General features: G+C 33.3%; 1 protein-coding gene across 29 annotated transcripts in view; it reads right to left on the bottom strand.

The window, feature by feature from the left end:
- pHCl-1 (pH-sensitive chloride channel 1) overlaps window positions 1-12148 on the bottom strand; it is a 673866-nt gene that overhangs the window by 363156 nt on the left and 298562 nt on the right. For 28 of the 29 annotated variants that reach the window (XM_087405588.1, XM_087405385.1, XM_087405990.1 and 25 more), the window contains one exon: window positions 9373-9437. In XM_087405588.1, coding sequence (XP_087261714.1) covers window positions 9373-9437 — 65 coding nt within the window. Of the gene's footprint in view, window positions 1-9372; window positions 9438-12148 lie in introns of those variants that run through there. The other variant, XM_087406552.1, reaches the window with a different exon arrangement.

The following is a 12148-nucleotide window of genomic DNA, read 5'->3' as shown; positions in this document are numbered from 1 at the left end:
GAATAATATGAAATTTTTCCCGCATGGAAAAACTCATTGTACTTAAATACATTTTCACGCGTTTCCAACAAACACACGTCAATTTTAACCCTTCGATTCGTAGTGCGTATCATCAGGAAACGCGGAAACGAATCCCCTATGTCCAGAGGAGTAGGCGGAACCGTTCCCCAGAGCCGACTCACAATCGCGCCGCCACAACCAACTGGCGAACAATTCGTCGAGATCTCCTATTCATCAACACAACCGTTAGATCTCACCTCTCCTCCTGTTATCGATCCTGCTATTCAGGAAATCCTTGGTTATTCCCCTTCTCCTCTCGAGGAACGATTCCCTCCCCTTCCTTCTCACGAAGAAAGATTCTCACTCCTTTGAATCACCTCCTGTTTCAATCGAATCCCGAGCCGATCGATTGGGATCGGATATTCCGATTATTTTCGTCCCCCTCCAACGAAGGGGACAGATTAGTCACAGTATACATCCCCGGAAACCCCATACCGTTCTCTACAAGCACCTCATCCCGATGTGCTCCTGCAACACTTTGCTCGCCACCCATACCCTTTCCTCTCCACATACATTCACACTCTCACAACTACATTAGCTAACTCAATCATTTTACCATAAACAAATCGATTATAACTAAATTAATATGTTTTATATATATATACATATATATATATATATATATATATATATATATTATGTATATATGTATGTTTTGTATAAATCTAATAATAATATTTTCTTTAAATAAATGTAAGTTTAGATTGTAAATGAAGATTGCCAGCTTCCATTTATTTGTTAAATCACCACTCGCATTCTTTCCCTCTAATACCTGAGATCGCACAAGGTCCAGTCCCGGATCAAAAGGATTAAGTTTCTTGATCCAAAAGTAGGACCAACGTTCGCACTGTCCAGCGGAACAGATGTCATAGCGTCTCTTCGGACCCATATTCCGGGACTGAAAAGATACGTACGACTCACAGTGCGTTCGCCTCCGCGCGTATACCTGTGAGATTAAATCTAACCGTCCTTCCATACCCTTTCCATTCTCCCTCATTGGCTCCTTGACCAAATTTCCAAGGGTTTGGACGTAATATAAGAAATCATTAAGCAAAGTAAGTAACTCCGCTATTTATTCGACCGGCGGCAGTAGCGAAAGCGGGAGACATTGACTTACCAACGTCATATATGTTCAATATGCGGCGAGCGAAAAACAGAAAGCCTATACTCTCTCAAAAAATTTGATTGAGTGATATGGAATTTTTACAATTAATTAATAATATCAACATGTTAACTATTAAACAATAATGACACTGTCCTTCTGCCAATATATCAAAATGAGATGATTTATAATTACATGCAGTATCTCACAGCTAAAGCTCTAATATTTCTCGTATCTTTCTTTTTAATAAAGCGATCGCTTTTATTCCAAGGATTCGACATTGTTTACGGTGTTTATAACTTCATTAACTCAACACACAAGAATCATAGAACTTATAGTAAATGGAGTCGGAATAGCCTATCCAAGCAATGAGTAGAAGGTATGAGCAACATCTGAGAGTCAGAAGATGTATATTTCTGTAAATATTTCTCTCCTGCTCAATGATTTTTCTTCTTCCTGCGCATGTGTCAAGAGAGACGCGATCGCGAATTCTCTTTTTAACTTTCTGTCATTGAGCAGAATAGAAAGATATTCACAGCTCGATGTCCGTATTTCTCTTCCATTTATAAGTTCTATTATAAGTTCTATGACAAGTATAAAGACGTGGAGCGAGAATGTAGTGTTGCCGCATAGTGTTGCCACCATACGGAGTGACGCAGTGGTATCATTTTTGCGCTTCTGTGCATAAGGGGTGGAGCGAAGTAGTACTTAACTAATATTTTCTGTATAGGGCGACTGCGTGGATGTGAGTAAACTTTAGGTTGAGCACAATTGCAGTCGGAGAACGTCCTTAAGGTTTGTGTGCGTGTGCGTGTATGCGCATTCTTATTAATCCTGGCGAAAATAAGGAGCTTTATAAAACGTTGACAACTATTCGATGACGATTTTTTAAGAGTTTATACATTTTCAAACTTTATAAAAATGCTTACAGAACACCGTTGGATTTTAAATACTTTCAGAACGCTTATAAAATGCAGTATATACATATATATATATTAGGTGTAGTAAAAAGAAATCCATTATTTTTCCAATAGATGGCTTTAGTAATCTGTATCTCGTCTCTACGCGTGATACAGATTACTAAAGCCATCTATTGGAAAAATAATGGATTTCTTTTTACTACACCTAATATTTACGCACACAACGATTCGTCTACGTGTATTGTCTTATGGCATGTCTAATTGTAACGTTAAACCGCTCGTTATTTAACAATTGTTTTTATTATTAATCAGCAAGTTATTGATGTTAATCCGAAAAGATTAAAGTTATCATATCCAAAGGCAATCGTCTTTTTATTACAAGAATTCAGGTAGTCTAAATGTTCCTATTTAGTTGTTACATTGAACGCAAAATTTCCTAATAGATTCTAGTGATTACAATATTCTTTGATTAATTAAATATCTTCAAAGTAGCCTGCTGGAAAAGTTTCTGCAAACAAGAAAAAAAACATGTAAAATTCGGTAAATGACTTTATTGTTTTTCGAAGTATACGCCTTTAAGATCGAAACATTTTTGCATACACTCGAACCAATTTTCGAAGCATTTTTTCCACTCTGAGGCTGTAACCTCAGTGAATCAGTGAGAACCTCAGAAATCAGTGTACGAAATGTTTCAACAGCTGCTTCAGGCGACTCAAATCGCATCTTCTTTTTAATGTTTGGGAACAAAAAGAAGTCATTAGGTGATAAATCAGGTGAATACGGACGATAAGTCATCAATTCCACATTTTTAGTGGATAAAAAATCAACGGTTTCACGTGCTATGTGACAGCTGGCATTGTCATGATGAAGGATGATGCGACGATTTCGGTTTGTTCTACGCAATTCATTTATGACTTCTGGCAAACAAATTGTTGTATACCAATCAGTATTTACAGTCTTTCGATCCTCTAAAGACACGGTTGCCACATGTCCGGTATAATTGAAGAAACAAGCAATCATTTGGTAGCACTGCGTGAACGAACAACTTTTGTTGGTTTCATTCTTGTCCGGTTCATTTTGAAATAGCCAAACAGTGGATTATTGTTTACTTTCGAGCTCATACGAATAGATCCATATTTCGTCCCCAGTAACAATGTTATAGACCAAATTTGACCGACCTCGGTTAAATTTCTTGAACATTTTTTTGCTCCATTTAACACAAATCTGTTTTTGAGTTTCAAATTGTGTGGGATCCAACGACTGCAAAGTTTCCGTACACTCAAGTGAGCATGCAAAATCGTATGTATTGCTGTCATGTCAATGCCTAAGAATGCCTGAATCTCGCGATATGTCATATGCCGGTCTCGCTCAATCATTTCACGCACAGCAGTTAAACATTAGTTAGTTAAACATTAGTGGCAACAACAGATGTGGATGGACGACCTTCACGGAATTCGTCACAAAGAAAGGTACGTCCATGCTGGAATTTGGCAAACCAATTATAAACAGTCCTATTGGATGGTGCTTCATGAGCCAAGTGAAGTCGATCGATGCATTGTTTCGGAGTTAGATTACATTTGTAATTGTAAAAAATCATTACCCGAAAATTTTCACGCGAAATTTCCATTATCTCATAAAATAACTTCTTTTAAAATACTATGCAAACAAAACTAGTTGGCTTGGATACAAACTGTCAACTGAATTATAGGTTAAAAACGTCCGATTTTATGGATATGCTAGTAGCAGAACGTTGGCGCCACTGGAAACATTAGATTGCAGAAACTTTTCCAGCAGGCTACGTATGTGTGTGTGTGTATATATATATATATATATATATATATTGGGTCATCTAAAAAGTATCCGCGGTTTTTTGTCACTAGATGGTGTTGACTATCAACACCATCTAGTGACAAAAAACCGCGGATACTTTTTAGATGACCCAATATATAGGGTGTCCCACATAACTGTGATCACGATTTTTACGGCATTTCTGATGGTCTGACAAAATTAGTTTTGAATAAAAGTTAATCAATTTTCAATCGGCTACAAATTGCAATATTAAAAATTTGTAAAATACTCTTTTTTTAGGAAAAAAGTCAAGGTCATCTTAATTTTTTAAATGGCACTACACATGTTTTACTTCATAATATTGTAACTAGTGTCAAGACGAGTTCAATGATCTGCTATACTATGATCTTGAGATGACCTTACAATCAGACGTGAAGAACAAACGTAACCATTTCGGAATTCGTGATATTCCCGAATGTAGTTCACACATGTATATAGTTTGTACATAGAAAAAATATCAACATAACTTGTAGTATAGCGTAGCTCGAATGCTTCAACAATTCTTGTGTTCTTCAACAAGTCTTAGTTTGTTATTAGAGTAAATCATAGTTCAGTCTTAATCGAAAATGTATTACAGAATATCCTATGGACGAATGTAAGTTCTCAAATAATGGTGTATTTAATCGTCATAAGCATCACTTTTGATCGAAAGATAATCCTCATTGGTTCCAAGAACATAATTTTCAACAGAAACAGTGAATGTCCATCGACCTTAACATCAACACCAAAGTCGAACATTCAAAGTTCGAAGATCATGCTCTGTATCTGGTGGGACCAAAAGGATGTTGTTTACTATGAGCTGCTGAAACCTGGCGATTCCATTATGGGCGATCGGTATCGGCTACAATTGATTCGTTTGAGCCGTGCATTGCGAGAAAAACGGTCAGAATACGAGCAAAGACATGATAAAGTTATTTTTCTTCATGACAACGCTCAGTCTCATGTCGCAAAAGTCGTAAAAAAATATTTGGAAACGCTCAAATGATGTTTTACCGCACCCGTGTTCTCCGGACATTGCTCCTTCTGATTACTGGTTGTTCCGAAGGATGCAGCACGATTTAGCAAGTCACCGGTTCACTTCTCCAAAATTGGATCGCCTCCAAAGACGAGTCATTTTTTCGAGATGAAATTCGAAAATTGCCTGAGAGATGGGGAAAAAGTAATAGCCAGCGATGGACAATACTTTAATTAATCTGTTCATTCATTTTGTTTTAAAATAAATGCATTTTTGAACACAAAAAAACGGACCGAACTAATTTGTACTCACAATATATATATATATATATATATATATATATATAATATATATATATATATATATAATATATATATATATATATATAATATATATATATATATATATATAATATATATATATATATATATATACTGCATTTTATAAGCGTTCTGAAAGTATTTAAGATCCAATGGTGTTCTGTAACTATTTTTATAAAGATTGAAAATGTATAAACTCTTAAAAAATAGTCATCGAATAGTTGTCAACGTTTTATAAAGCTCTTTATTTTCGCCAGGATTTCATGAAACGGTATATATATATATATCGTTTCATGAAAGTTCTGTAATGCTAAAACAACGCTTTTCAAAGGATGCTCAATAAATGCTGCAGAGAATTCACTGTCAGATTTTTCAAATATAGCGAACACTTTTTTCAATATCATGAGATAAGCATTTTTTTTCGTTCAACAAACGCTGTTCCAATGTAATGGATTATTGAGTCTCAATAAACGTTTTGTAAGGCATTTACGCTTAAAGACATCCAAAAAGCATTTTCCTCAATTCCATAGCAGAAGCGTTTTTCCTTTGTTTAGCAAACATTCTACGTATTCAATTTTTAAGCAGTGCATAATCTTGCCACTAGAGAAACACAGTGAAATTCAATTTCTCTTTTAAAAAACCACATCAAATAAAACCACATAGGATAAAAGGCGCAGTATGATAAGACTTTTCAGTAAAAAATTTTATTTTTTTTTTTATAAAATGTCTATGTTCAGCAGATTCAATATTTACTTGAACTGAACGTTCATGTAAACATCAAACAAACATTCATGAAACTTTTTATTTTCATTAGAATATGTCTTTCAAACGCTGCAGCGTTGCAATTTCCGTTTTACTAACACTCTACTGGTCGTTTCTAAATTCTCAATAAATTCCTGCAAACGCTCATGTAAGCATCAAACAAACAATTTCATTTGATCTATAAATTATGCCTTAGGTCTCGTTTAGATGGAGAATTAAGTGTAGATGTTTAGAACGTGACTCGTCCGTGATCCTAAGAATAGACAAGAAAAAATTTTTACAGACAAAATTTAGTATTCGTTTCAACAGCCATAATTAACCAAACAAAAGAGGATTTCTTTATTTAGAGTAGAAAGCAAATTAACATATGAAACAAAAAATACATTTCCAATGATAGAAGTGAAACTTTTTATTTTCGTCAGAGAATGCCTTCTTAATGTTGCAACGTTGCAATTTCCGCTTTATGAACAATCTACTGACCATTTTTGAATTCTCAACGAATTCCTGCAAACGCTCATATAAACGTTAAATAAATATTTATGAAACTTCTGATTTTCGTCAGAGAAGGAGTATACCGGATTGTATGAATAAGAAAACGCGCATCAGGAGATCGTACACATTATTAATTATATACGCACAAACGCATGCACGCAGCCATACACATATACAAATATGGAATATACATATATCAGATTTCTGTCACATCCATGACGTTGGCCCTAGATAACGCTAAAAGCAGAATGCGTACGCGCGCGCACACGTATATGTAAACATACACACATGACGTTTCAAACTCTATACAGTTTATATTAGGAAGAATTACAACCATAATTTGAACTAATGACAGCATCTTAAATTGGGATAATTTAGCGAAAAATCATCATATCGAACTCGATAAAAAAGCGATTTAAAGATAAAATTCTATACTTTCACGTATATATTGTCCCGTTATGCTGTGATATCTGATTAACACCATGCATCATCGCAAACTTGGACTTTTGATTATCAATTTTGCATTTTCTTATTTTGTCATCCGCCATTTTAAAAATAGGTCCATTACAATTCTCATTCAAATATTTTTAAAGTAGACATTTTAAACTTCATTTTGCATTTTTAAACATATTTTTATCTTCATTTTTTACCAGGTTATGATCATTTGAAGTTTAGGAAAATTTTTTTCAAATTTTTAGTGTACCACTTTTTTTGGAATTAAGTATATATAGGTGGAAAATGCCACTTTTGGAGGATGACATATCAATTTTTTTCACTTATATAGAATATCAAAACTTTAATTTATTAATTTTTATAAATAGAGAAAGCTTTCTAGTGTAAATAATATTTTTTCGAAGATTAATGTAACAACATGAAGAAGAATATTCATTCAAGAGTAAAGGTTTAAGTATAACGTTTTCTCCCGATTTTCCTTTACGTATTACGAGATATTTTTTTTCAAAATTCGACTATTGAATTGTGAAAAAGAGGATTCAAGTTATATGTCGAAACAAATTTCATCTGTGTTAAAATTGCAATTATAAATGTGAAATTATATATATATCAAATCAACTCTCAAAATTCATCTAATGAACTGTTCCATGTTTCAAGATTGGTTTCAATTGAGATTCTCACGAAGAAAAACATGACTATAAATATGGAACATAGTCTTTTAATTTTGCGTGCATTTCATTTATTTATTTATTTATTTATTTATTTATTTATTTATTTATTTATTTATTTATTCAGTGATTGTTTGAATGAGTCTAGTTTTGGTCTTTTAACCTTGAACCCATGTTGAAGATTTTTAACACAAAAATGATTGAATTTGATGGAGTACTTTAGCGTTTTGAAGACGTCGAGAGTACGACAAGTCTGTTTGCTGCAAGGTCTATCGGACGGATGGCCTATCTGCTAATCTAGTTGCTTTGGTTGCAAGGTAGGTTGTCCTTGAGCAGTGTCGTGCTTGGTTGAAGAGGCAGGCGCATTTTGGCCTTGCGGCCTCTACCATAGGTGTCCTGGAAGATGGACTTGCTGCTAATTTTGAACGCATAATCAATGAGCAAAGAGATCATGAGCGCATTGATTGCAATATATATAGTACCCATAATAATAATATAGTACCCAGCCGCTATTCCTGTATTATCGATTCCTGGCACTTTCATGTCAGAGGTATTTGACCACTTCATCCAGAAGGATATTAAGGCACTTCCTTCAAGAAGATTAACTATAGCGACCTCTTGGAAATATGTAAGACGTTTCTAGGGACGTCGAGTTGACTATTTCTCCGCCAGGAATCCTTGGTATTCCACCAGTGGTACCCGGTACTCATTCTCAGTAGCCTAATAGAAGCAGTGAAGGAACATACCGATTGCATCTTCTAGATCTTCTACCAGAGCCCAGATGCACAAAACCTCCTAGGATATTCCTATAGCGAGAGAACCTTCGAGTCTACCGTCTGGTTTTGCCAACATTTCTTTTCAAAATATCAGTCCTAATTGAGAAAGACCCAATCAAGTTGTGATTGATCATCAGCCACAGCGTAGAGTTTTTTGCTTTACAAGCGCTGTAAGAGGCTGATAGTCACAACGTGATCAAAGGATCCTTTTTGTCCTGATCACATGTTCTTGGTTCAACGCGCCGCTTAGTTAGTCATGAATCATAGACTATGCAGTCCACTAGAGTAACAAGAGAAACGTAATTTGAAATGATTTCGCTGAAATCATAGGATACTTAGGTCATACAAATGTTTCCATAGCACTAGGAGACAATACGACCACAGTAAATATTAGGAAAGCAGAGTCAACAAATCATCATCGCCGTCAGGTTCTTCTTACCAGGCCCAAATAAATCAAAGCTCTCTTTCTGCATGCCGTATGCCACATATAACCGCACTTGTCAGAGCGAATAGTAATCTCCAATCTATCATTGTCAGGCTGTTACATTAATATTAATTGTAGAAATACTATTAACTTATAAAGCTTTTTAGGCTTTCATAGAGATATTATCTTCAAAGGACTAGAACGTTTGCGGATTATCCTGTGTTTTCATCCATCATTAATGCCAACGTTTCGTGAACCTTACTGTTTACTTCATTAGGGCGAAGAGCGCATCGATACTGTTAATTGCGTTACTATTAACTTACTTTACCCAAATATAGATATGTATACATAAATAATACTGCAGCGTCTGAATTAATTTTTTAGAGAAATATCTTTTTTATTTCATAACTTTCGAATTTTTCAAGTTAGGACCACTTCTGCTCGCTTTATGTCAACTATGGCCTTTATAAAAAAAAGATGAACTTTGTATTTTAAATTGCTATTCTTTAATATTGAATTTTTAATAATTAAGTATTATATTACTTTTTTTATTCTATATAACGTGATTAAGATATATTTATATTTATATTACCAGACTGGACTCGTCAGGAGAAGCTAAGCTTAACAGCAATACGCTCACGTTTACAGTCAACGTTCCTGAAACAATAATTAAGTATAATTTTATTTGTTACATTCTGGATTTTCCGATCGATCATGTTGCAAAGCTATTAACATCCATTTTTTAAATTAATATTGTATAATAAAAAATTATTTTTATAAGGCTACAATAATAACAGATATTTCTTAAACACCTTTCATAAATAAAAGGAAACATCAAGCCAAACACCATACAGCAATACTCTACAATTGATTCATGCTATAACAGTAAAAATTTTATTTAATAAATTATTCTATCAGTTATGTAAATGTTGCTGCTTATACTTAATAGACTTCGTATTTTTATATAGATTTTTATATACATATGAGACATTTAAAGCATTACAAGCTGTAATCCCTAAAAGTACGCGTCGAATGAAAAATATATTCAGATAAAAGTTTCATAACGAGAGGAACATAAAATGATACCATTGAATTGACCTTGACCTAGTGTTATTAAAGTCAAGACACGGTAATTTTGAAATTTAAAAAAATGTAATTTCCATTTTTTATTACATATTCTTGAAGTTTAATTTTTCGAAATACAAAGAAACTTATCGGTTGAATATTTTTCAAGATATAAATTATTAAAATTTAGCGTTTTTCACTGGCAGAACTAGTGCACATTAAAGCTATTGTACACTAACTTAATCTGAATGTAAAAGTGAGATATCTCAATTAATAAAATACTCAATGTATATATTTTATCAAATACACAATAAAATGTATTGAAGATTTCGCGGTTTAATTCGTTTCTATATTTTTATTAAATCATCTAAACACAGTAAAGTGGATAGTTGGCATCAGATTACAGGATAGTTTAATTTTAATTTGTATTTCATTGAGAATGACTTAAATCAAGTCGAAACACGTACGAAATTAAATGTATGTCTAACAGAAACAATAGAAATTTATGTCTAATACTATATTAGCGCACTAATTACCGCGTTGACTCCTACTTTCCTGAATTTTTTGGTACTTTGTTAATTTTTATTAAACATACATCTTCACGTTGATTTGTGTACAACGACTTTAAAGTGTATTGAGTGCACACCAGCTCTGCCAGTGAAAAACGCTATTAAATACTGACAGCATTAGCATCATCCAAGATGTTCGACTGACGGCTAAAACCTTTTAAATTTGTTCAATGTCATAATCTTTATCAAAGTCAAGGTCAGAGGTGGTCAGGGTGGAGATTACTCTTTGTATTTAAATTTTCACATAAAAAATGACCACCAATGGCATTAATTTTAACAAATATTATCAAGTTCATGATCATGAATAATATTCACGATGTTTTAGCTATCGGACACTTCGGATAATGATAGTGTCAGTAGTATTATAATTTTCAAACTTTATAACTCAATTTTTATAACTTAAAAAGTACTTAATAAAAAATATTGTATTATAGTATTTTGAAAAGCTCTCGAGATATGCTGTGAAAATATGCAATAAAAAATGAAGGGTTCTATTTAAAAAATTCAAAGTGACCATTCTGTGTAAAACAAATTTATTTAGAGTAATTTATACTTTCCAATGTGTATTAAATATTGTACTGAAAAGAATGTTAACGTTGCAAGTTAGATCGATCGGTACAAAACATTCGCATTGTATGGAAATCGTACAATTCAATTTCTATACAATTATATGTGTGTAAAATGCAATCTTATACAAAAATATATTAGATGCCTCTAGTTAAGTGCATTTACATCTATTTTTATTATATGTGTGTGTGTGTGTGTGTGTGTATACAGGGTGTATCATTTTAATTGTCGCATTAAAATATCTCTTGAACAGTGAGACATAAGGTGATGCTATTGGTTTAACCTTAGAAAGTTGTTTGAAGGTCATGTAAAGATCATCATCAAATTCTTAAATGGAATTCCAGAGATATTTCATTGCATATTGTAGTTTACCAAAACACTATAATTAAGTTCATTTTTATTAAATAGTTTCGAGTTATAAGGCTTGCAAGTTACAGCATTGCCGGCATTAAGCATTACCTAAGGTGTCCAACTTACGGCTAAAACCTCTTGAATATTATTCAGGATCATGATCTGGATAACATTTGTCAAAGCCATTGGAGATTATTAGTCTTGTTTTTATTTTTGCAGTAAAAATTACTTTTCCACATAAAAATGAAAATAAGAGATATAATCTTCAATAGCCTTAATGTTATCCAGGTCATGATTTTGAACAACATTCAAGAGATTTTAACCATCAGTCGGGCACCTTAGGTAATACTTAATGCCGGCGATGCTGTGTAACTTGCAAGCCTTATAATTCGAAAAGTACTTAATAAAAATGAACTTGATTATAGTGTTTTGAAAAGCTGTCCAGGTAAGCTACAAAAATATGCAATGAAATATGTGAAATTCCATTTAAGAAATTGATGATGACCTTTACGTGCCTCTTTCAAACAACTTTTCAAGGTCAAACCAATAGCACCATCTTATCTCCTTCCAAACCATATAACTTTGATCTGAAACATTTTTCTTTAAAATGCACTGTCACTTCACGAGATATTTTAATGCGTTAATTAAAATGATACATCCTATATGATCCCGGATCGGCTAAATATCAGAAAGTATGCACTTTTGAGAAAAATATTTCAGACAAATGTTGCATAAAGTGATATATTTAGTGATGTTAACAATTTGGCTAACGTCGCCAAGGTCAAGTCAAGATCACGTCGATTTTTTTTTAATGGA

Source organism: Acromyrmex echinatior, chromosome 1 (genome assembly GCF_024713525.1).
Source record: "Acromyrmex echinatior isolate Ae372 chromosome 1, ASM2471352v2, whole genome shotgun sequence".
In the NCBI taxonomy this organism is placed as follows: Eukaryota; Metazoa; Arthropoda; class Insecta; order Hymenoptera; family Formicidae; genus Acromyrmex; species Acromyrmex echinatior.
The sequence above is the reverse complement of the archived record's forward strand: the minus strand, read 5'-3'. Positions and strand labels throughout refer to the sequence as shown.